Source organism: Brassica rapa, chromosome A09, assembly GCF_000309985.2.
Source record: "Brassica rapa cultivar Chiifu-401-42 chromosome A09, CAAS_Brap_v3.01, whole genome shotgun sequence".
In the NCBI taxonomy this organism is placed as follows: domain Eukaryota; kingdom Viridiplantae; phylum Streptophyta; class Magnoliopsida; order Brassicales; family Brassicaceae; genus Brassica; species Brassica rapa.
The window spans coordinates 39,044,422-39,066,907 of record NC_024803.2 but is presented as its reverse complement, the minus strand read 5'-3'; the positions used below and the strand labels follow the sequence as shown (position 1 = coordinate 39,066,907).

General features: G+C 39.2%; 5 protein-coding genes and 1 pseudogene across 6 annotated transcripts; 3 read left to right on the top strand and 3 right to left on the bottom strand.

Moving 5' to 3' along the window:
- The first annotated feature begins 244 nt into the window (after positions 1-244).
- Positions 245-2,769, top strand: LOC103842383. The gene is made up of 7 exons (XM_033280789.1): positions 245-259; positions 317-515; positions 621-854; positions 926-1,099; positions 1,569-1,675; positions 1,764-1,987; positions 2,066-2,769. The coding sequence occupies exons 2-7, from the start codon at positions 411-413 to the stop codon at positions 2,509-2,511; spliced, it is 1,290 nt and encodes a 429-aa protein (XP_033136680.1). The 5' UTR covers positions 245-259; positions 317-410; the 3' UTR covers positions 2,512-2,769.
- Positions 2,770-2,863: 94 nt separating this feature from the next.
- LOC103842382 (F-box/LRR-repeat protein At3g58930) lies at positions 2,864-5,084 on the bottom strand. Of its 2 annotated transcripts, none has more exons than XM_009118999.3 (4): positions 4,845-5,084; positions 3,658-4,670; positions 3,447-3,587; positions 2,864-3,364 (listed from the first exon to the last, which is right to left on the bottom strand). In XM_009118999.3, exons 2-4 carry the CDS (start codon positions 4,651-4,653, stop codon positions 3,011-3,013), a joined length of 1,491 nt encoding a protein of 496 aa, XP_009117247.1. In that variant the 5' UTR covers positions 4,654-4,670; positions 4,845-5,084; the 3' UTR covers positions 2,864-3,010. The 2 variants fall into 2 exon arrangements, with proteins under 2 accessions (XP_009117247.1, XP_009117248.1); XM_009119000.3 differs by having other exon boundaries at positions 3,658-4,705; positions 4,845-4,999.
- A 19-nt stretch (positions 5,085-5,103) lies between these two features.
- On the bottom strand, positions 5,104-10,065 carry LOC103842381 (DNA-directed RNA polymerase 3, chloroplastic). Its single transcript, XM_009118998.3, has 18 exons — positions 9,156-10,065; positions 8,889-9,077; positions 8,686-8,819; positions 8,539-8,608; positions 8,396-8,454; positions 8,170-8,287; positions 7,963-8,076; positions 7,757-7,888; positions 7,273-7,689; positions 7,133-7,183; positions 6,977-7,047; positions 6,762-6,846; positions 6,539-6,691; positions 6,382-6,456; positions 6,193-6,282; positions 6,058-6,105; positions 5,734-5,952; positions 5,104-5,622 (listed from the first exon to the last, which is right to left on the bottom strand). The coding sequence occupies exons 1-18, from the start codon at positions 9,957-9,959 to the stop codon at positions 5,512-5,514; spliced, it is 2,940 nt and encodes a 979-aa protein (XP_009117246.1). The 5' UTR covers positions 9,960-10,065; the 3' UTR covers positions 5,104-5,511.
- An 810-nt stretch (positions 10,066-10,875) lies between these two features.
- LOC103842434 lies at positions 10,876-14,341 on the top strand (annotated as a pseudogene).
- Positions 14,342-14,585: 244 nt separating this feature from the next.
- LOC103842380 (putative leucine-rich repeat receptor-like serine/threonine-protein kinase At2g24130) lies at positions 14,586-18,563 on the top strand. The gene is made up of 2 exons (XM_009118997.2): positions 14,586-17,784; positions 17,863-18,563. The coding sequence occupies exons 1-2, from the start codon at positions 15,216-15,218 to the stop codon at positions 18,270-18,272; spliced, it is 2,979 nt and encodes a 992-aa protein (XP_009117245.1). The 5' UTR covers positions 14,586-15,215; the 3' UTR covers positions 18,273-18,563.
- A 1,408-nt stretch (positions 18,564-19,971) lies between these two features.
- LOC103842379 (probable myosin-binding protein 6) lies at positions 19,972-22,348 on the bottom strand. Its single transcript, XM_009118996.3, has 3 exons — positions 21,483-22,348; positions 20,349-21,307; positions 19,972-20,268 (listed from the first exon to the last, which is right to left on the bottom strand). The coding sequence occupies exons 2-3, from the start codon at positions 21,303-21,305 to the stop codon at positions 20,245-20,247; spliced, it is 981 nt and encodes a 326-aa protein (XP_009117244.1). The 5' UTR covers positions 21,306-21,307; positions 21,483-22,348; the 3' UTR covers positions 19,972-20,244.
- Between the last annotated feature and the right edge of the window lie 138 nt (positions 22,349-22,486).

Sequence of the window (22,486 nt, the reverse complement as noted above, 5' to 3'; positions counted from 1 at the left end):
TCTATCAATAGCCGTCATTTAAAAAAGCCAAACCGCGGGACCCACCTATCGATACATCCCATAAACACACACACTCGTGTCGGCCAGCGAATCAACCAACATATTCAAAAGAAAAATAAGAAATGACAAACATAGCCTCCTAAGAAAGGACAAAGAGGAAGGGCTAATCTGGGTATTTTCCAGAAACTCAACTTTCTTTTTTTTTAAATAATAAAGTCTCGAGGAAGAAAGAGAAACAGAATCCACCCTCTCTCTCTCTCTCTCTCTCTCTCTCTCTCTCTCTCTCTCTCTCTCTCTCTCTCTCTCTCTCTCTCTCTTCGCGTTTTTTAGATCTTCAAAATCAAATTCGTCACTCTCATTTGATTTCAATTCTTGTATCTTGTGAACCTTTATTCATTTTCAGTTTACTGATGAAATCGAGGAATCTAAGACCGGCGTCCAAGTTACCGGTCAAACTAGAGATCGTCGAGGATTTTCTGGAAGAAGAGAACGGTCCTGCTAACAAGCGATCTAAGGTTTGTTCCTTGAACTGATTTTGATTTTATTACATCTGAACATAAAGTCTTTTGTCGTGTCGTTTGTTTTTTTTCTTAAATTTAAATTTTGCTCTTTCTAATCAGCTATGGAGCAATGGAACAAGCGTGTCTCTTATACCACCGAACCTACTTGATGAGCCAAGTCCTTTGGGACTGAGCCTAAGAAAGAGCCCATCTCTGCAAGATCTCATTCAGATGAGACTCTCTCAAAGTGTTAAGAAAGAAACCATAGCCAATGCTTCTTCTCTTGTCGGAACCGTTGAGAAGCTCAAAGCTTCAAACTTCCCTGCTACCGTTCTCAGGATTGGCCAATGGGAGGTGAGTTCTGCATACAAATATCATGTTTTTTCCTTGGAGTTTATATGGGAATCTAAGTTCTTGTTTGTTAGTACAAATCGAGGTACGAAGGTGATCTGGTGGCGAAATGTTACTTTGCAAAACACAAACTTGTGTGGGAAGTGTTGGAACAAGGACTTAAGAGCAAGATCGAGATTCAATGGTCAGATATAATGGCGTTGAAGGCAAGTTGTCCAGAAGATGAGCCTGGAACGTTGACCATCGTGGTATAAAATGCATTCTCGTTGATCATTTTAATTCCTATAAACTAGGGCTGAGATTTTTAACCGAACCGAACTTGCCGAACCAAACCAAAAAGTTTGGTTTTTGGTTAGTTCGGTTTGAAAGTTTGGTGAAAAATATTGGTTTACGATTCGTAAGTAATCAGTTAGCTCGGTTCTCTAAAAAAATATCCAAACAGTACCAATCTTAACTGAAATTCCGAACCGAACTAACCAAAATCCAACCAAAATCCAACCAAAATCCGAGCTAACCAAAATTGAATTTTATTCAATTTAGACCTGAACTAACCATAAACTTTAAGCTTCGGTAAATTTTTTGAAACCGAACCAAACCAAAAAAAATCGGTGAGATTTCAACCAACCCGAACTAACCGACCGGAAGAAACCGAACCCGCATGCCTATGCCTAAACCTTAATGTACTTTGGTTTTGAATTGGTTTCTTGTTTGTTACAGCTGGCAAGGCGACCGTTGTTTTACAGGGAGACTAATCCGCAGCCTAGGAAGCATACTTTGTGGCAGGCAACATCAGATTTTACTGATGGTCAAGCCAGCATGAACAGGTGAAATAACATGTCCGTTCTGTGTGTCCTTTGTCCTTTATAGTCACAGGCTCTAATCAACAGTGGTGTGTGTCTGTCTATATGGTAGGCAACATTTTCTGCAATGTCCCCCTGGGATATTGAACAAGCATATAGAGAAGCTTCTCCAGTGCGATCATCGCTTGTTCTGTCTAAGCCGAGAGCCTGAGATGAATTTCGACACGCTCTTCTCTGATACACGACAGTCTATATTCGAGGATCCTTCAGTGTCTGGGGCTCAGTCATCATCAGAACATATGTCTCTGTCTCATGACGCACTCTCGCCTAGCTCAGGTATACAACTATCTTATAATTAGCCCTTCTTGTTTCTATCAGGAGGTTCTTATTATGTTTCTTTTTTTTGTAACTCAGTGATGGATGCTCGTGCAATCGAAGGAGGAGTCGGTGCAAGAAACTGGAATCAGATACACCAATCTATCTCCATGAACGACTTCCTTGCGTTTCTGTCGGATCAAGCTAACTGTGAGAACAACCCTGAGTTTGAGGACATGAAACAGCTGCTGCTAAGCGACACGCAGGCCGAGACATCGGATGAGAAGTCTGTAATGTCGAAGGTGAACTCTTTCTACAACCTCTTGGAGACCGCTGCTAACGATGGGAAAGAGATTGGGCTAGATAACAACAACAACAGCAACAAGAGACACAACAAAACTGAAGAAGGCAGTATAGTTCTTGATCATGCTTCGAGCAGCATGTCAAGGAAAGACTCGTTTAGCGATCTGTTAGCACACCTTCCTAGGATCACATCCCTACCAAAGTTCTTGTTCAATATTTCAGAAGAAGACGGTGATGCATAAGGGTCGCCATATAATTGATTCGTAAATGTGATGACGACAAGTCTAGGAATCTTGAACAAGTAGCTGTATATTAATTTCTCTCTATGGGTTAGTAAAAAACCAAGAGAACTTGTGCTCTTGTTTGTAAAAGTGTTTGATTTGTTAGGAACGTGTGTTTGGTGATGATGAATCCATGTAAAGAAGAAAGTGGTTTTCTAATGGCGTTTTTCTAAAGCCATTTTATTTGAAACATGTATTAATACTACCAAACTGTAACAAGCTGTCTTTATTTCATGTTGTCCGGTAACAAACTAAAAGGTCAGGGTGCAGGTTGTTAAATGTAGCACCCAAGTGACTGATAAAGATGGGAAGATCAAAGGCAAAGACGATAATAGAGTAAAACAATGGAAGCAGATTCGGTTTAGCCATTGGTTTGGTTTGCAAACAGTTTACAAAGCCAACTAAAGAGGCAGAAGTCTAATAAACACAAAATCTAAGAGCAAGTGAAGTTTTGTTCTTTTCAGATATGTCCTTGTGCACGCCACTTCTTTTGCAAGAAACTACTCACCATGAGCTCGACGTTGCAACTCGGATACAACCTGCTGTAGAGACTGAACATCTCCTTGACACATTTAGACAACTCCGGGTTTCTGAGCTGCGTAGGTTCGTTGTCTTCAATGACGACGTCAAGCCTCTTCAAACCTGGAAAATAGTCCAAGAAATGCTTTATCATGGTCATCTCTTTCATCGTTGCTCGAAACCCCTGAATCTCCAACCTATTCACCGGACAAGCCCTGAGTGAACGACCTTTGCCTTCCCTAGATATGCAGGGACAAGCATCCCCACACTTATCAGTTACATAATGTAACAGACCCTGAAAGGAATACAAAGGGAAACATAATAAAAAAAAACTGCTTCTTAACACATGTAAGTTTCATGGTTTACTACAATTCTACCTCAAGGATTATAGTTTCTAGACGTGGACAGTTCTTAAGAAGAGCTGGCATTGCTTGCCATCCTCGACCTTCTTCACTCGTAATGCCTAAGAACTTGAGGTTGTTGAACACTGGCATTGTATCACAGCATTGAGAAAGCACCTGAAAACAAGACATTAATGTCACACAAGTAAACTAGACAAGAGAACATAACAGACAAGAAAAACTGAACCTCGAGAGTATCAGCAGTGAAGGAAAGCTTCTGAACATTCTGTATCCCATTCATGAGCTTCACCACATTACCAAAGTTGACAACAACATTACCCTCATCCTCAACCTCCTCCTCCTCCTCCTCCCAAAACTCATTGTTCGGCTCTCTTAGTCGCTTAACCTGTTTATCAGTTAGTATAAGATTGATAGTAGCATCACACAGCTTCTTCATATTGACCAACGGATAGTCTTCCGCAACCAAGTCATAGTAGCTTAACACACGCAGGTTCGGAGTATCAAAAGAAACGCTAGTCGGATTCACAAACTCTTCACACCCCGTGCCGTGGAGACTCATCGTTCTCAGGGTGGCACTCGACACAGTCACATCCGACTCTCTCCACTCCATGCTACCCATCCGCAGCTCCTCAAGGGCAGTGAAAGAAGGAATAAACTCTTCAACCTCGCCGCAGAAAATCAAGTCAGAGTCAATGCTAAGACTCTTAAGCACACCTAAGGCTAAAGAATCACTCCAGATTCCGCCCGGCCACCACCAGTCAACGCAATGCTCGCTTCTTAGATTCAGCTTAACGAGCGTCCTACTAAGGAACAACTCTCTAGGCAACTGGTAGCTATCCTCTTCGGTATCCTCGCAAGTGAAATCAGTGAAGAGGCTGAGGTCCGAAACGCCGCGTTGCAGGACGTTGCGTATCCAACGGTTGACGGTGTCTGGATGGATGCCGGTGATGCATTTTAGGGAGAAGGTGTTGATGGGAGAGTCGCCCTGCATAGCGAGTACGCTGTCCACGAAGCGGACGAAGCTCTGACGAATGTGTTGGCTCTCTCCTTTGCCATGTTGGGGATGGATGAAGAGGGAGTCGTCGATGTCGAGGTTGGGATTGAGTTTCCAGAGGTTGAGCCATCTCTTTGAGAGGGAAGAGGTCACAACGGCGGACTTTGTGGGGAGGAGGGAGAGGATGTGATAAAGAAGCTCGTCTGGTAGACTGCTGAGACGATCCATCAGAGAAACGCCAAGCTCTAAAATAGTGGGCAACAAATAAAAACACAGTTACCTAAGCAAATAGTAAGAGAAGCATAAGAGATGAGTAAACAATTGAGCAATGATCCTAAAGTTAGGGTTTTTAAGGGAGTGCATGAAGTGAGAGGTGAATATATGGAACTACAAGCAAGGACATAGAAGAGAGTACATACCCAGAGGAAGGTGGAGAGGAAAGTCAGAGGCTTTGACTCTGGAGGAAGGCTAAGAGGACATGAAGGTTTAGACTTGAGAGCGGCGGATGGAGAGGCAGAGTCGAGAGTCTAGAATGAGTGTCGGTTCTATTTTATCATTTTTGTTTTTTAATATCCCGGTTTAATTTGGCAAACAAAGGTAATAATAAGACAACTCAGCACAAGTAGAGATACCCAGTGGCAAAGCCCACAGGGTTTGAGTTACTACATAACTGATCTATTAGTCCCGAAAAAAGATGTCTCATCTTTTGACAGAAAGAGTTGGCTACAAAATCACAAGAGTACCCTTCTGTTTTTTTTGAGTTTCTTGTTTCTATACCAAGGTAGGTCTCTCTCTACTGTACAACAGTACGAATGACATACAACATAACCAAGACCTATTCTCTCATTTCCAGAAACACAAGCTTGATGCAACTTTGCATCCATTATTTCAATGAAGCCAAAGTCTGTCTTGAGTAGATTTGTCTAAAAGCCCTCTTCTGCAACATTTGTGTCAGAATAATCTTAGTGCTGTCTTTCGTGCTGATTCTGGTTCGTTCCATGTCCTTTTGAGGTGGTGGATGTTTTATTTACAGGCTCACCAAGAAAGACCCCCCAAGTTAAAAACTTACTCGTTTTTTCCAGTGACTTAGTTGAAGAAGTACTGTGATTTGAGCACTTCCTTTAAATCGAAACCACCTCTCTTTGGTACTGGAGGAAACACCAGATTCGGGTATGACTCTTGGAAACTTTGGAGTAACTGGATCAAGAAAAACATACGAGGCAGTCATTAACACCAAAGCTTCAATTAAAGTCACACGTTCAATCCTAAGCTTCTATCTTAAGCAGAGAGAGTTATAAGGAGACTTACATCTTCAAGGATGGGTGTGCTGTAAAGCTCAACGAATTTCTCTCTAAGTATTCTGTTCATTGTGTCAACATCACATGCATGCGTCCAGTAGGAGTCATGCACACCTGCAAAGTTTAGGCCAGCTTCCCGACATGCAACCGCAGTCATCATCATGTGAGTGCCGTCCAGCGAGTGCACAAAGTTTGGAGGAAACGCTGTTCTTTGTTTCCTAACATCCACCTGAGGGATTAAAAGAAATATTTTTAGCGTACACAGATCATACAAGTGGGAATCTTGCTCATTGCTCATAAAAGAAAAGAAAAGAAAAGAAAAGAGGCTTTTTACCGTGTTACCCTCTCGCTGCAGAGCCAAAACCTGAAGAGATGTTCTTATCTGCAACCAATCATTAGTCAAAATATTATTGGCGCCCAGCAGGATGATGATGAATGATGACTGCGTAGCTTTACTTGAAACACTTACCAGATGTCTTTCACTTCTGCAATAGGGTTGCACAACAGGAAGTCCAAGAGGTGTTGTCCATCGCACTGGATGATTATCTGTAGCGATTATCTGTAAAGTTGACAAGCCAAAATAACAAAACAAAAACACAGTTCTATTAGGTTGCTAACTAAAAAACTGCAAAGTTCATAACATGATACAAGACCGTACCTTTGCACAATCACCAAGCCAGCTCATAATGGCACGTGCCGCTTCAAATATCTCTCCCAGGGCGGCTAGTGTCACCTGAGAATAAATGTTTTTTCTTAAGTAAAACCAGAAAAGATTAAAATTATTTGCGTGAATAATATTATAACTCTTTTCTTACTTTTGCTGAGTAACAAGCCGCAGAAAATAACATTCTCTCGTCAGTGATAACACCTTTCTCCTCTAACCTCCTTTTTATTTGTTCACGCGCTCCGACATATGTGACTCCATATACCGACGTCATCACCGTCTGCTTTACCAGCTTCCTGTCGACCTGAAATTAGAAGAAAACTTAGCATCACCGGGGAAGATAATGGTTTAAAAGGAAAACCACTGAGACTCACTTGATTGATAAGAATCTTTGCCAATGCAGCGGTTGGGTTCGACTCAGGATCCTTGCTGCTGTCCTTCTTCATTATTTCATGGACCCTATCTCACCACAAGCGAAGAAGAAAAGAGAGAGAGAGTGACAAAAGAGGAAAATCATCAGAAACAAACGCATGGTATGATTCTAACTCCGAATAAACGTATTGACAGCATCGCATGATATGATTACTACCTCAATGAAATCTCAGAATAGACATCAGCTGGTTTTTCTCCCGCAACTAGATTAACTGCCGCAGCTTCAAACTGAGAAAAGCCAGTTTACAAGACGATAACTATATGAGATTGCATATGACTTTAAACAAGACAAAAGGCATAATAGAGAACTTACACTATCTCTTCCCAAAGCTGCATAATGCTGTAGACCATTGCATGACCCATCCTGCACATAACAAATGATTTAAGAAAAAGAAAAAAAAAAGAAGGAGATTAGGAGCTAACAAATGAAATATAAATTTTTATGGGGCTTACCTGATGTATAGGCAAGTGGGAGATTACAGAGTAAGGAGAAGGACTTTTCAAGGCCTGTGCCAGTACTACACAAGCAGCTAAACACTGAAAAGGATCCTCAGCCTTCAACCACCATCGTCTCCCATGAATAGCATTTTCAGCTGAGTCCATTATATCATCCAAATGGTTTTCCACAAAAGACAGACGCCCCTCGTGCGAAAGCTTTTCAACACCGCCTGCGTAGAGGTTCGCTAAATGTATTTTCAGCCAGTACAAGCCTGACTTTCCGAGCGGTCGTCCTTCAGCAAACTCAAGGGTTCCACGGCAGAGATCAGAGCTCAGATGATTCAGATGAGGATGCATTGGGTATGCACGGCCCCTGAAGTCGAGATTGTGAGGGTAGTAGAATCCTTCCTCGTCTTTCATTTTTCTAGCCACCTGAATTCATTAACTTCAGTCCATATATTCTCTAGTAGGCCAAGACAGAACAAAACGAATTTCTTACAGAAAGCTTGAGCTCAACATCACATCTTAGAGAATGTCTCTCTCTGTTGGTCTTCTTGGCCTTTCGTACACTCCATTTCCAGGATTGGAGTTCTTCTGGATCCTCAGAGGAAGGTTTCTCTGGTATGGGAACCTAAACAGCAAACAAGGTTGGCTCTTAAAATGAAACCCTGAAAAGTAAAACCTATAAGAATCCTATTTACTTACGTCTTCCCGATTAACTAAGCCTGCAATGTTGCCTCCATCAGCCCAGAGCCTTTCTACCACATCAAGTATTTTCCTATTAACTCTCCACTTGGTGTTCCCAAGTGTATCCAACGCCTGTTCAAGTTACGGTTTTAGAACATTTATGTAAAACACTACCAGAAAGAAACAGCAAACACACATAATATAAAAGCAAAGATACAAATGTACCTCAAATACTCTATGGGCAGTCTTGGAACTAATATCTTTAAGTGCATCTTGCTGCTTTTTGGATCCATGAGTACGCATAATGTAGGAAGGCAAAAACAAATAACCACCCTTGTCATATCTACACATAACGTGTGAGCGTGAGGTTTTTCAGTAATAGGGGCATGATTAATATGTAAGGGAATAAAATCTAGAGCCAAAGAACAAAAAGGATTTGATCAAACCATACCCTCTCCATCTCTTTGGTGGTACCAACATTGGAACATAAGGAATTAACATATGCTTAGCCTGCATGAGAGACAAGAACAATGAAAGATCATTTACTAGTTCATATATGACATAGCTATAAATCAAAGAGACATCTTAACTCACAGATTTATCCAGTCCTGCAAGGAGAAGCGAGTCACATTCAATAACCCCATATCTCCTCACCAGCTTTGACCTACAAAGTCCAAACTTCCAGAGATAAGCAAACTTATAGGTACTCATTACACTAGTACGATGTTGAATATGGATTACCCTGGATACTTGGTGACGGTTTTAAATTTGTGTCTGAAAGCAGGTCGAAACTCGGGTATAGAGTCTCCTGACTGGGTCAGTGGAGGTTGCACATAAGCTGTTTCCATCAATAGTTCTAGCAGACGGCTTCCAAGCTGAATTTTTTTCTGATATGAGTCCAACCATAAAGACTGTCATCAAAAGAGTTTAAAAATGCCACAGACCTTAGCTTGTGTAGCTCGTCCCCATGGTTTGATACCTTCACTTTTCACCACTTTCAGAGCATCAATAATCCTTTTCCTACGAATCAAACTATTGACACGTTTCCTAAGCAACTGCTTATCCTTCAACTCCTCCTGTGAGTCCCCTGCATTGTTCTTCCGAGTTCTCTTCAAAAAATTATGAATCCTCACCTAAAAAAAAATCAAACCAAAAACCACCACTCATTCATAATTGCCCACTTCTCCAAATAAACTATACTAAACCCATACCTCATGCTCTATAGCTATGCCGATACTAACAGCAGCCTGAACAACTTGGATACACCCATCCTCATGTCCAGACATAACCAAACCCATCATCTTATGCATCACAATAACCGCCATTTTGTCAGCAGGCAAGAGCTCGATGTGAGGCGCGTAAGCCGCTCTGACCTTCTTGCTCTTGTTCTTCTGCAGCCTCTGCTCCCTCTCTATCACCTCTTTCAACGGCTGGAACCAACCCAGGAACATGTGTTTCACGTAAGGCAAGTTGGGAGCGAGGCTCTTCTCGCACATCTCCTTCTCCAAGTCTCTGTACTCTTCAACCATCCTCTCCCAGGCCTCGGTCTCTTCCTTCACCTGCCGCCTCCTCAGGGAATCGAACTTCCTCTTGTCGATGTCCTTCCGCTCGATCTTCACAGTCATTTTAGTCAGACCCTTGAGGAACAAGGCGGAGATCCATGGTGGGTCTTGCGTGAAGAGCCTCCTCGTTGCGGAAAGTTCGCTCCTTTCGACGGGATTCTCGGTAAAGGCGGCTCCTTTGATGGCTCCGGGGAAGGAGTCGTGGCTCTCGAAGCTCTCGATGAGGTTTCCGTGGAAATGGACGGTGGTGGGCTTCTCGGTGAGGGAGAGAGAGGTGGAAGAGGAGGAGGAAGAAGCTGCTGAGATCGGAGGTAGGAGGCGTTTGGTGGGTTTGCGGCGGAAGAGGGCGGAGGAGGAAGGAGGTTTAAGCCAGGTGACGAGGGAAGTTTGGGGGTGAAAGAGAGAGGTTTGGTATATGGAGAGAGAAGGAGAAGGCGCCGCGGGGGAAGCCATGGGAGGAGGAGGAAGGTGGAGGAGATAGAAGATAAGGTCTTATGAACATTTGAAGAAGGGAGAAAGAAATTTTGTGAAGGGAACAACAATCCAACAAACCTCTCTAAAACCTCTACTCTTTTGTTTTTATCTCAATAGATATTTCTCCCTAAAAACAAATTTCCATTATATTTCTAGAAATTAATTTAAAAAAAGTGAACATTAAAAAAAAAACAGTTCTCACAAATGATTTTTTAAGGTCTATTTACCAGAAAAACTCACAATAAAAAATGATCAAAACATGTTTCATTAGAGATGTAAAAAACTTTGTATCATTGTTTTATAGATATTTAAATATATATAATTATTTCAATAAATAATAAAAATAAGATAAATAATTTTTTTTTTTGAATAATACATTTTTGAATTCAAATTTTTTTTTTTTTTGACAATAGTTGCATAGACACCAATTTCTGTCCTCTTTAGTTCTTTTATAATGTCTTCCTTAAGTCTTTGTCGTTCTTAGTTCTTTTAATTTAAATAGTTGAGAGCTTGTACCACTAAATTGTTTTCTTTTGTCTATGTTACTGTCTGGAATTTGAAATTCTGCTTCATCTTCTTTGCTACGGATTTCTCGATCAAGAGATGATACCGAGTCCATCTGCTTCAATGGAAACAATATGTCTGTGCACAAGTCCAAACCAATTTCAATTTTCAATTTTCAAATACAAAAACAAAGAGACTAGAGAATGCCAAACAAGTTTCTAACTCATATCAAAATATAAACAAGTCAAATAAGCTTTTTTTTTTAAGATTAAACTTTTTTCAAATAAAAAAAATGAGAATATCGACATAGATTCGGACCAAGAAAAACTAAGAAATAAGAGAAAAAAAACGTCCGATTGATTCCTTGGAAGCTCAGATGGAGCCGAATAGAGAGAGTCTAGACAATTTATAAAGGCCATATTGTATATTGCAGTCATTATGAGGTTAAATCGAAGAGACCTTTTTGGAAAACTAGAGTTCTTTCGACGCAGATAAGAGGAAAAGCCAAGATAGAATCGAAGAGTCGACATATGTATAACAAGTTATGTGTTGTCATTAAACTCGGTCATGTCCGGGTTTTGAATCGGATTATAGAATATACCCGACCCGACCTCCGAACTGTTGGTTTATTAAAACTTAGTCGGATTTTCTCTTACATCCATGACCGGTCCAAAACCGGTAATTTGGTTCGGTTAGAGATTCGGATTTCGGTATAAGTTAAAAACGCCCAAACCTAGCAAAAACTCATAAAATTTTAAAATTTTGTCTTAAATAGAAAATCCACAAGAAAATCAATATTATTAAATGAAATCTGAAAGAGTTGAAAAGTTCTATTAAGTTTTTTTTTCGTATGTAAAAAAAATGTTTTTAAAAATTCATTTAGAATGGATATAAATATTATTGTGATTCTGCATTTATTTCTAGTGGAAACTTACGGTAGACATTATGACGCCCATTAGGTTGTTGACAGTAATGTTTAAACTATGTCTGCTGTAAAAGTTTGGTTTAAACTATGTCTGCTGTAAAAGTTTGGTTTGATGCATCATGCACTGGTTTGCATAGCTTATATGAATTGACTCTGTTTCTCTATTACCAAAAAGAACACACAACATAGGAAAACGAGAAAGAAAAAAAAAGCACAATGTCGACTCTTCTATTTCTCTTCTTGCTTCTATTCATCCCCATTTTTTTCTTATTATACACCAAGAAGATCAATAACATGAAAGATAATCTTCCTCCAGGCCCAACAAAGCTTCCAGTCATCGGAAACCTACATCAGCTCCAAGGGTTGCTTCACAGATGCCTTCACGATCTCTCGAAGAAACACGGACCCGTGTTGTTTTTGCGTCAAGGTTTTGTCCAAATGGTGGTTCTCTCATCGAGTGAAGCAGCTGAAGAAGCTCTTAAAACTCATGACCTTGAGTGTTGTAACAGACCTATGACCAATGCCTTATTAAAGTTCTCGCGCAATGGTAAAGACATAGCCTTTGCGGCATATGAGGTTTCTAGAGAGTTACGCAAGCTTTCCATCCTCAACTTTTTAAGCGCGAAAAAGGTTCGATCTTTTAGGTATATAAGAGAGGAAGAAACTGACTTGATGATCAAGAAACTGAAGGAATCGGCTCAGAAGAAATCTCCCGTGGATTTGAGCAAAACCCTTTTTCACCTATCTGCAAGTATTGTATTCAGAGCCGCCTTTGGACAGAGTTTCTTGGAAAACAAGCATATCAATAAGGAAGAGATTGAAGAATTGATGTATGAAGCTCAGAGGATAAATTCTTACAAATTCTCAGATCTTTTCCCCATTGCTGGTGTTGGATGGTTTATAGACTTTGTGTCTGGACAACACAAGAGATTTCACAACGTTTTCAGCAAAATTGATACTTTTCTTAATCTTATAGTTAATGATCATCATCAACTGAAGAGCCAAACTCAAGATCGTCCTGATATAGTCGACTCACTCTTACATATGATACATAAACAAGATCAAGATGAATCTTTCAAGCTCACCATTGATCATCTCAAAGGAATCATTTCAGTAAGCAAATAATCTCTTTATTATTATTATTATTTTTTTTTTTTTTTATTTTTGTCAAGGAATCTCTCTTTAGTTTAAGTTTCTACAAATCTAACATAAATATCCCATCATCTAATTAATGTCTTTTGGTTGACCTAGAATATATATATAGCTGGAGTGGAGTAGACTCAAACGCCATCATCATGATTTGGGCAATGGCAGAGCTCGTTAGAAATCCTAGAGTCATGAAAAAAGCTCAAGAAGAGATACGGACTTGCATTGGAATCAACTCAAAGGAGAAACTCATGGAAGAAGATCTTGATAAGCTTCAGTACTTGAAGCTTGTGGTGAAAGAAACCTTAAGACTACACCCAGCAGCTCCTCTGTTACTCCCGAGAGAAACAGCGAGTCAAATCAAGATTCAAGGCTATAACATTCCCCCAAAAACCCTTCTATTGGTTAACGCATGGTCGATAGGACGAGATCCTAAGCAGTGGGAAAATCCTGAAGAGTTTATCCCGGAGAGATTTATAGATTGTCCAGTGGACTACAAAGGACAGAGCTTTGAGATGCTACCTTTTGGTTCTGGTCGGAGGATCTGTCCAGGTATTGCTTTTGGGATTGCGGCTATTGAATTGGGACTCTTGAATTTGCTTTACTACTTCGACTGGAGATTGCCTGAGAACAAGGAAGATATGGACATGGAAGAAGCTGGGTATGTCACTACTGTTAAGAAAGTTCCACTTGAGCTTGTTCCGAGTCCGATCTTCGCCATTGGTGGGGTAATAGAATCTTGAGAAATGAGCAAATCTTTATCTGTGTAATGGTTAATGTTACTGTTTAATAGGTACTAACCTGCTATGTGCATGGTGATAATAACTGTACATTTGTTTTTCTGCAATTAAATAGTTGAGTGGTGAATAAATGCAGTACTATCTGCATTGTTAGTGACTCATGTAATCTGAATTTGCTTTGCATATTCATTCAAAGCCATAATCTCTCACAGTTCAAACAAATAAATCAGTGAAAAAGTAAAAGAAAGATGATAGAAAAAATTTCATTGGAGAGATTTTCATGGGTTTGTGAGAAACTCATCTTCCACGTGTCACTTGACTAATGGTTCAATTTATTTTTTCTGAAAATTATATAATTGATACCTAATATTTTTTATTTTTGAAAAAAAAACTTATAAAATATTTACCATTAATGCTTCTTATACTTTCTTTACGTTTTAAACAATGTTCAAAATTTCTTAGGCGGTAATTAGGGGTTTTACATGAGATTATTGATTAGATAGACATCTAAACCAACTTTTTAAACGTCTAGATCAATTTAAAAAAAAAGATGAATTTTTTTTGTTTAGACCCGATTTGTCATCTAGGTGAGCGCCTAGCCACCGCCTATACCAATTCTTAAAATATTGATGTCAAGTTATATGTAGTTTAAGATTGTTTGTACATATTAAAAATAATTAAATATTTAATATTACTCTTATTTGATTATTAAAATTTTATAGCATTTAATTTTTTATACGTTTTGATGAGAGGTAAGAAGATAAATCAATAAAAATAACTTTGTAATCATAAAACAAGACTTAAATTAATGAAATTTTAGTCTTTGAAGAAGGTAGTTTGTAAAGTTTTTTCCATATTTTTTAGTGAAAAAAACATGAACAAACAAAAAATAAAATTACTAAAGTACAATTTTATATATGAAACCCACTAAAATACTTTGATCGGAAACCAAGTACTGTAAAAATGTTGTAAAGACTGTAAAACATATTTACAACATAATCAATATCATTTTTAGCAAAAACAAAAAAAGAAAAATATTCAATCATGCACAAAAATATGATGGTGTCCGCGTACGATACGGACCAGATTGTGATGATTAATAGATCCACGAAGAAATAGAATTCGATTTTCAAGCAACAAGTTGTAACAGACTTCTTTAATTTAAAGTTTTAAACCCCCCTACATTCATATATATAACACTAATGGCATTGTGTGGTGGGCTATGTTTATTAATCAATAGTATTACTTCAGTGCTTAGCTACCCGATTACAAAATAAAGAGCCATTTGTTTTAGGTCGGCAAAACTGAAATGTCACGTGGAATGCCACATCGGACACTGTAGAGGATACACCACCTCTGTAGATACAGTTTGATTCGTTGTTATGATACCTGCTTAATATATTAACGTATAACATCCACTAATCTCACTCTCAAACCCAATTCCACGAACGTGACTAGTCTATAAACTAGTCTAGCAAAATAAAAGGTTAATTTAAGGCGTTTTATAATATAAATTGCCCAAAACATATGATGGAGTTAGGCCTCTTAGGCTATAGTTTTCTTGCTGACATGCACACCACCTACAAAAAGAAACACGCCTCAACTAAGGTAATGGATAAAGCTAACCACACGGCATATACTTAAATACGTATAAATACTAATGATCACGTGGCATTTTGTTCACACCATACTGGTTGACTTTATAAGTCAAACATCACAGGCGCCAAACGTTCATATAAACGTTTCAGTTTCTTCAAACGGCAGTTAGGCACAAACATTTGATTGTCAAAGAGATACTGTCTCTCTTCGATTGTATATCTCTGTCTATACAATATATATATATATATGTGTGTATAGTCAAACACCATTTTTGATTCTTTGTTGTCTCAACTAAAACACACACACACAAATACAAAAGTAATGGATTCTTGTTCTTTGTTGTCTTTCTCGTTCTTGATCATTGTCATGACCGTTCTTGCTTCAAAAGACAAGGATGAGTTAATAAAACATGATCAAAACTCTTTGCTTTCTTTCAGATCATCCATTGTTTCAGATCCTCACAACTCTCTAAGCACGTGGGTCTCGTCTTCTACTCCATCATCATCTGTTGATGTTTGCAACTGGTTCGGTGTGAAGTGTAACAACGACAGCACTCGAGTGATCGAGCTCGACATCAGCGGTCAAGATCTCAGAGGCGAAATCTCACCGTCCATCGCAAACCTAACCGCTTTAACCGTTCTTGACCTCTCAAGAAACTTATTCACAGGAGAAATCCCACGTGAGATTGGGTCATTACATAAAACCTTAAAGCAGTTAAGTCTCTCTGAGAATCTCTTACAAGGAAACATCCCACACGAGCTTGGTTCGCTTAACCGTCTCGTTTATCTCGATCTCGGAACCAACCGGTTAACCGGTCAAATCCCGGTCGAGCTCTTTTGCAACGGCTCTTCCTCGTCTCTACAATACATTGACATCTCTAACAACTCTCTAACCGGAGAAATCCCTCTGAAGAACCACTGCCACCTCAGAGAACTTCGGTTTCTACTTCTCTGGTCGAACAAGCTGGTCGGGGACGTACCGCCTTCGCTTTCAAACTCGACAAATCTCAAATGGATCGACCTGGAATCAAATCTCTTAACCGGAGAGTTACCTTCACAAGTCATAACCAACATGCCACACCTTCAGTTTCTCTACCTTTCTTATAACCATTTCGTTAGCCACAACAACAACACCAACCTCGAACCCTTTTTCGCCTCTCTCGCCAACTCCTCTGACCTACAAGAGCTAGAGTTAGCCGGAAACAGCCTCGGAGGAGAGATGCCTTCTTCCGTAAGGCACCTCTCCGTGAACCTTGTGCAGATTCATCTCGACCAAAACCGCATCCACGGCTCTATACCTCCGGAGATATCAAACCTTTTGAACCTGACCCTTTTAAACTTGTCTAGTAACCTTTTAACCGGTCCGATCCCTCGCGAGCTCTGCAAGCTAAGCAAGCTCGAAAGGGTTTATCTCTCGAATAACCTCTTAACCGGTGAACTCCCTGTAGAGCTTGGGGATATACCTCGTCTAGGTCTTCTTGACTTGTCAAGAAACAAACTCTCTGGTTCGATCCCTGATAGTTTCGCTAACCTTTCTCAGCTGAGAAGACTTCTTCTCTACGGAAACCATCTCTCAGGCACTGTCCCTCGAAGCCTTGGCAAATGCATCAATCTTGAGATTCTTGACCTCTCTCACAACAACCTCTCAGGGAAGATTCCTCCCGAAGTAGTCTCCAATCTCAGAAACCTGAAGATTTACCTCAACCTCTCGAGCAACCACTTAACCGGGGCGATCCCTTTGGAGCTAAGCAAGATGGATATGGTTCTCTCCATCGATCTATCTTCCAACGAACTCTCGGGGAAGATTCCACCTCAGTTAGGAAGCTGCATCGCATTGGAGCATCTGAATCTTTCGAGAAACGGTTTCTTCGGTCCTTTGCCTGCTTCGTTAGGCCAGCTGCCGTATCTGAAAGAGTTAGATGTGGCTTTAAACCGGTTAACCGGAGCTATACCGCCTTCTTTTCAACGGTCTTCGACTCTCAAGAACTTGAATTTTTCCTTCAACATGTTCTCCGGAAATGTATCTGACAGAGGATCGTTCTCTAAGCTGACTATCGAGTCTTTTCTAGGAGATCCTCTCTTGTGCGGCTCTGTGAAAGGGATGCAGACATGCAAGAAGAAGCACAAGTACGCCGTTGTCCTACTACCGGTTCTGTTATCTCTGATAGTAACTCCTTTTCTGTGTGTTTTCGGGTACCCTCTTGTCCGGAGATCAAGATTTGGGAAGAATCTAACAGTGTACGACGAAGAAGAGGCGGAAGATGAAGAGAAACAGAACACAAAGGACCCGAAGTACCCGAGAATATCATACCAGCAGCTCATCGAAGCAACGGGAGGGTTCAGCTCTTCTAGCCTGGTTGGTTCAGGGAGGTTTGGTCATGTCTACAAGGGAGTTCTCAGGAACAACACGAAGATCGCGGTCAAAGTACTTGATCCAAAGACCGCGGTGGAATTCTCAGGGAGTTTCAAAAGAGAATGTCAGATCCTGAAGAGGACTAGGCACAGGAACTTGATCAGGATCATCACGACCTGTAGCAAACCTGGTTTCAAGGCTCTTGTTCTGCCGTTGATGCAAAATGGGAGCTTGGAGAGACACCTATACCCGGGCGAGTACTCGAGCAGGAGCTTGGATTTGGTTCAGCTTGTGAGTATATGCAGCGATGTCGCTGAAGGCATAGCGTACTTGCATCATTACTCACCTGTCAAAGTCGTTCACTGTGATCTCAAACCGAGCAACATCCTTCTTGATGATGATATGACCGCTCTGGTTACTGATTTTGGGATTTCAAGATTGGTTCAAGGCGTCGAAGATACGGTCTCTACTGATGATTCAGTGTCATTTGGCTCAACAGATGGATTGTTATGCGGATCAGTAGGTTACATTGCACCAGGTACACATTCTTAACAACATCATTAAAGTTTGTCTTATTAGTCTCTAAACATTATTATTTGTTTTTTTTTTAAATCAGAATATGGGATGGGGAGACGTGCATCGATCCATGGAGATGTGTACAGTTTTGGGGTTCTCCTGCTAGAGATTGTGAGTGGAAGGAGACCAACGGATGTTGCTGTCAATGGAGGATCAAGCTTACATGAGTTTATTAAGTCTCATTACCCTAATTCTCTAGAGGGAATCATTGAACAAGCGTTGATCAGATGGAAACCACAGGGGAAGCCAGAGAGGTGTGATAAGCTTTGGAGAGAAGTCATATTGGAAATGATTGAATTGGGATTGGTATGTACTCAGTATACTCCTTCAACTAGGCCTAACATGCTCGATGTTGCACATGAGATGGGACGGCTCAAAGAGTATCTCTTTGCTTCTCCTTCTCTTCTCCATAATCAACCTCAAGGAACACAAGGAGAAGCTATTTCTTGATGATGGTTTATGAATCATTTTTGGTGATTTTTGTTGAATTCATTAGTTTAATTGTTTAAGAAAAAGAGTGAGATTTTGTGGATTAAAGTCTTTGATTTACGTCTTCCTTTTTGGTTTAAGATCTGCAAACCCATATCTTCTGATCAAGAATTAGCCAACCAAATCTTCTATTTCACATTCATTAGTTAATTATTTTATATTAAAGATTTGGTGGGTTTATGTGTAATAATGATCATAGCTTATGTATGTGCTATGATTCTAGCAATGAAGCTTCTCCTAATCTTTCCATTACATTGTATTCTAATCAATAAATCATTTTTTGCCTAACTTTGGATAAAAAACAAAAAATTATGGCAGAGATTTCTATTGCAAGTGGAAGCTGATGTCTATCTGCTTAATCTCTTCACAGTCCTGATCAACAGTCCTTTATTGGTCTAATAATTTTATACTAAGTATGCGCTAATAGGTGACATCAACATCAGTTGTTCAAAAAAAAAGTGACATCAACATCAAACAAAGGTCAACAAGCCATCATATTTGTCCCTTTATGCCATCTTAGGAAGCTGATGAGTCAAGAAACAGCCAATCTCATGAAGAGAAAAATAATATAAGGAAACCAGTAATTTCTTGTATATACATCTTTATCAGTTTCATTATGATAAGTTTGATTTTGCAGCAACAATCAAGAAATTCTGGATCATTGGTGGTAAAAACACACATAAGAATCTCAAACTTTTTTATTGGTTTTGATATACAGATTTGAAATTTACTGATTAAAGCTTCAAACTTGTCAAATGTCAATATACTATTTCTGTATTATTGTCACTAAAGTTAGTTGTATTAGAAACAAAGTTCTATCTTAAAAATAATAATTGGGAAAAAGAAGATGCTATAGGACATACTAGAATGTGATGATGAGGTAGGTGCAAAAGGAAAAAATCACACTGATTTTTCAAGGTACTTATCAAATCAGGATGCGCACACAATGAGGAAGGTATAAACCCGTAAATGACAAGAGAGTTTGCTTCCTGAGAGTGACACCCAGTAAGCTACACAGAGACAATGAGTAATCACAAAGTTGTGGTGAACTGAAAATCTTGCCTTCATTGATAGTGACTGAAACAAAAGGATTTTATTTTCTTATAAAGTAGTTGTGCCAATGAAGAAAAGGTTTTGAGATGGTGAAGGATATCCGCTCAGTTCCAGAATGAGCATGAAAAAAAGAAGAAGATAATGCTAAGACAGAACTAGAAGAAGTTTGGCCAGATAGCAACCACAGTTAACATTGGTTCTAACTGCAACTAACCAAAGAAAGGACTTCATCTATTTGCTTAGGATTAGATTATTTAACCATAGAGGCTTGTGGCAGAAGAAAAATACTTTCTCCGGTTCAAATTAATTATATGATGTTTTAGAAAGTGTATGTTGTTTCAAAATATAAGATGTTTTGAATTTTAAAGTTAGCTTTAATTTTATTGGAAACTGTTCAACCAATAAAATTGTACAGCATTTTTTATAATTGTTTAAATGATTTTAAAATTATATGTTTAAAGGTGCTTTTTGAATAATGTAAATTTCTTAATCTTTGTACGCTAAACCAAAACAATATTACGAAACGAAGGGATATAACATTGGTGATTGTGAGATTTCAGACTTTCTTTGGTGCATATATGACAAAGCACCCACAAAACTCCTCAGGTTAGTAACTTTCACTTTCATTCTTCTCTAAATTCTCTGATATGAAATATCTAGCAAACAGAACCATATTTGCTTCCCAAAGGCTCAACTACACAAAAAGGTGAATCTTGCTACCAGCAAACAAAATAACACAAATACAATCTCAATCACACCTTAATGACACACTTATAGGCTTGTATACTTCTTAAATTAAATCAAAGATGATCTTCCTATTTGTAGAAATCTCAGTTAGTGTATTCTTACTCGCTCTAATGCCGCCAAGTCCAGGCATGTCTCACAGCCAGAAGTAAAGCATTGCCTGTTTCAATAGACATGCCAAAATTTGTTATCAATATAAGTACTATTTGGATTTGTTTACAGAAGTTGGTGTAACCATACCTCTTGGACAGAGACAATAGCTGAGTCATAACAAGGAAGTAACTCCACAGTTGTTCTTGAATCCTTCATTTCAGCTTGGACAACACTTAACTCTTCTTCTTGCTTTACTTCACTAGTTTGAGGCTCTGCGGTGCATCTAGCCCGCTCAAGCTGCTCTACTCTCTCTCTCAACCGCTGCAACTCTGCTTGATACTCTGCATCATTTTCAGAAAAACCACCTTGTACATGATCTCTCTTTACGCTTCTTTTCCTCTTCCGTTTAGATGATTTCTTGCACACCTTTGGAACCATATCTTGAATGTTTGACGAGCTGGCAGCAAAAGCTTCACTTATTTCTCCATTCTTAGTTTCTGACACAGAGAACGTCTCCATTTTTATAGAATCTGTAAGCTCTTTTAATTGCTCATCTAGCTTCTTGATCTGATCCCAACACAAATCTAAATTCTTCTCCTGATGTTTTCTTGAAGAATCCAAGCTCTGCTCAATAACTTCCTTCTCCACAGGAACCAAAACATCTGTATCAACCGGTTCTGGAGATGGTGTTTGTGATCTATCACACCATCTCATATCACTAAAAGAACGATCATCATCGGTTCCCTTACATCCCAAGCTCAAAAGCTTGCATTTGTAGGCATATAACCTGCTTTCGAGATTCTTGATTTCGTCTTCTTTCTGGTAATTCAGATCCTCCAAAAGCTCCAGGGACAGCTCAGCGTGAGACATTCTCTCCTCCACCATTCTCCTGTACTGGCTAGCTTCCATAACCAAAGCAGCTTTTTCTCCTTGGAGCCTTAGAATCATTGACATGGCTTCGCTCGCTGACGTGGCAGTGGCTTCTCTCTCGGCGTCTAACTCTTCTTGGAGTCTCTGAACATCTTCCTTCATTTCATAAAGAGCTATCCTAAGATCCTGGGACTCAACTCCACGCATGTTTAAGCTGTAGCTTCTTCCTACCATATCTGTTCAGTTGCAAACAATACTATAATCTTTTTTGTTTGAACAGTTCAATACTACTCATGGTCTGTAAACTAACTTCATGATACCAATTGATTACAACAAAAATTACAGTTCCTGAGCAATCATGTCCTGGAACAAGAATCTAAGCAATGGAATAAAGAAAGAATCTTATTGTACCTGTGATAGATTTACAGAAGAACACTAGTTTTGTGGACGAGCAGAAGTTCACAGAAGAAAAATTGATGGTTCAGAAGTATTACAAAAACACGAAATGTTTATGTACAAAAGGAAACTGAAATGCTAAATTAGACAAAATTATACCTAATAAAGTAATCAAGACCAAAATAAAGGAAAGTTTTATTCATTCACATTTAGCCATGCTTGACCCAAAAAAAAAACAATTATGATGCCGTGTCCATATCATTAAAAGCAGAAAGTTTATGAACTTGGGTCAGCAGAAAGAAACATTTATTGAAAATTATCATCAACTAAATTTCTTTTTCTAAAGTTTTTTTTTTTTTGAAGAAAACTAAACTCATTAAACTATACAAACAAAAGAGTTCGTCTCGTAATAATCAGTCAAATATTCCTCTAAAATAATGATGAAGTCTCAGGAATATAAAAAGAAAGAAGCTTGGAATGATGAAGCTGATTTTTGAATCTTAAAGTTCTGCTGAAATTTAGTATTTTCTTTCCCTTTAATATATAAAAGTTTGTTGACATTAAAGAACAAAAGAGAATTTAAAGTTTTCAACGGCTCATTACAGGACTAGGTATTAGCTCCTGTATGGCCTACCTTACCACTACCTTTCTTGTTGTTAAAGGTAAGACAGGTTTATGTTGTGCGTATTGATGATATACAACAAACGGAACTCAAAGAGAGCAGTTTGGGCCACAACAAACTCTCTTCATGCCAAGTAATTCAAAAACAACAAATAGGCCAACGAAGACCCAACTGTCATCCGCAACAAAGTAAAAGCTTCACAATAGAACAAAGGAAGCAGAGCACAGTGAGAGACAAACCAGTTGGAGTAAGTTATTCTCACGACCCAAACCCAACAAACCTAACATTCAAGTTAGAGCAGAAGACTTCTAGCTGGTCCACTAATTAAAAATGACAGAAGAGCATTCTTGAAAGATCAACAAAATTCTCGTATATCTTGATCCACAAGAACAAGTAG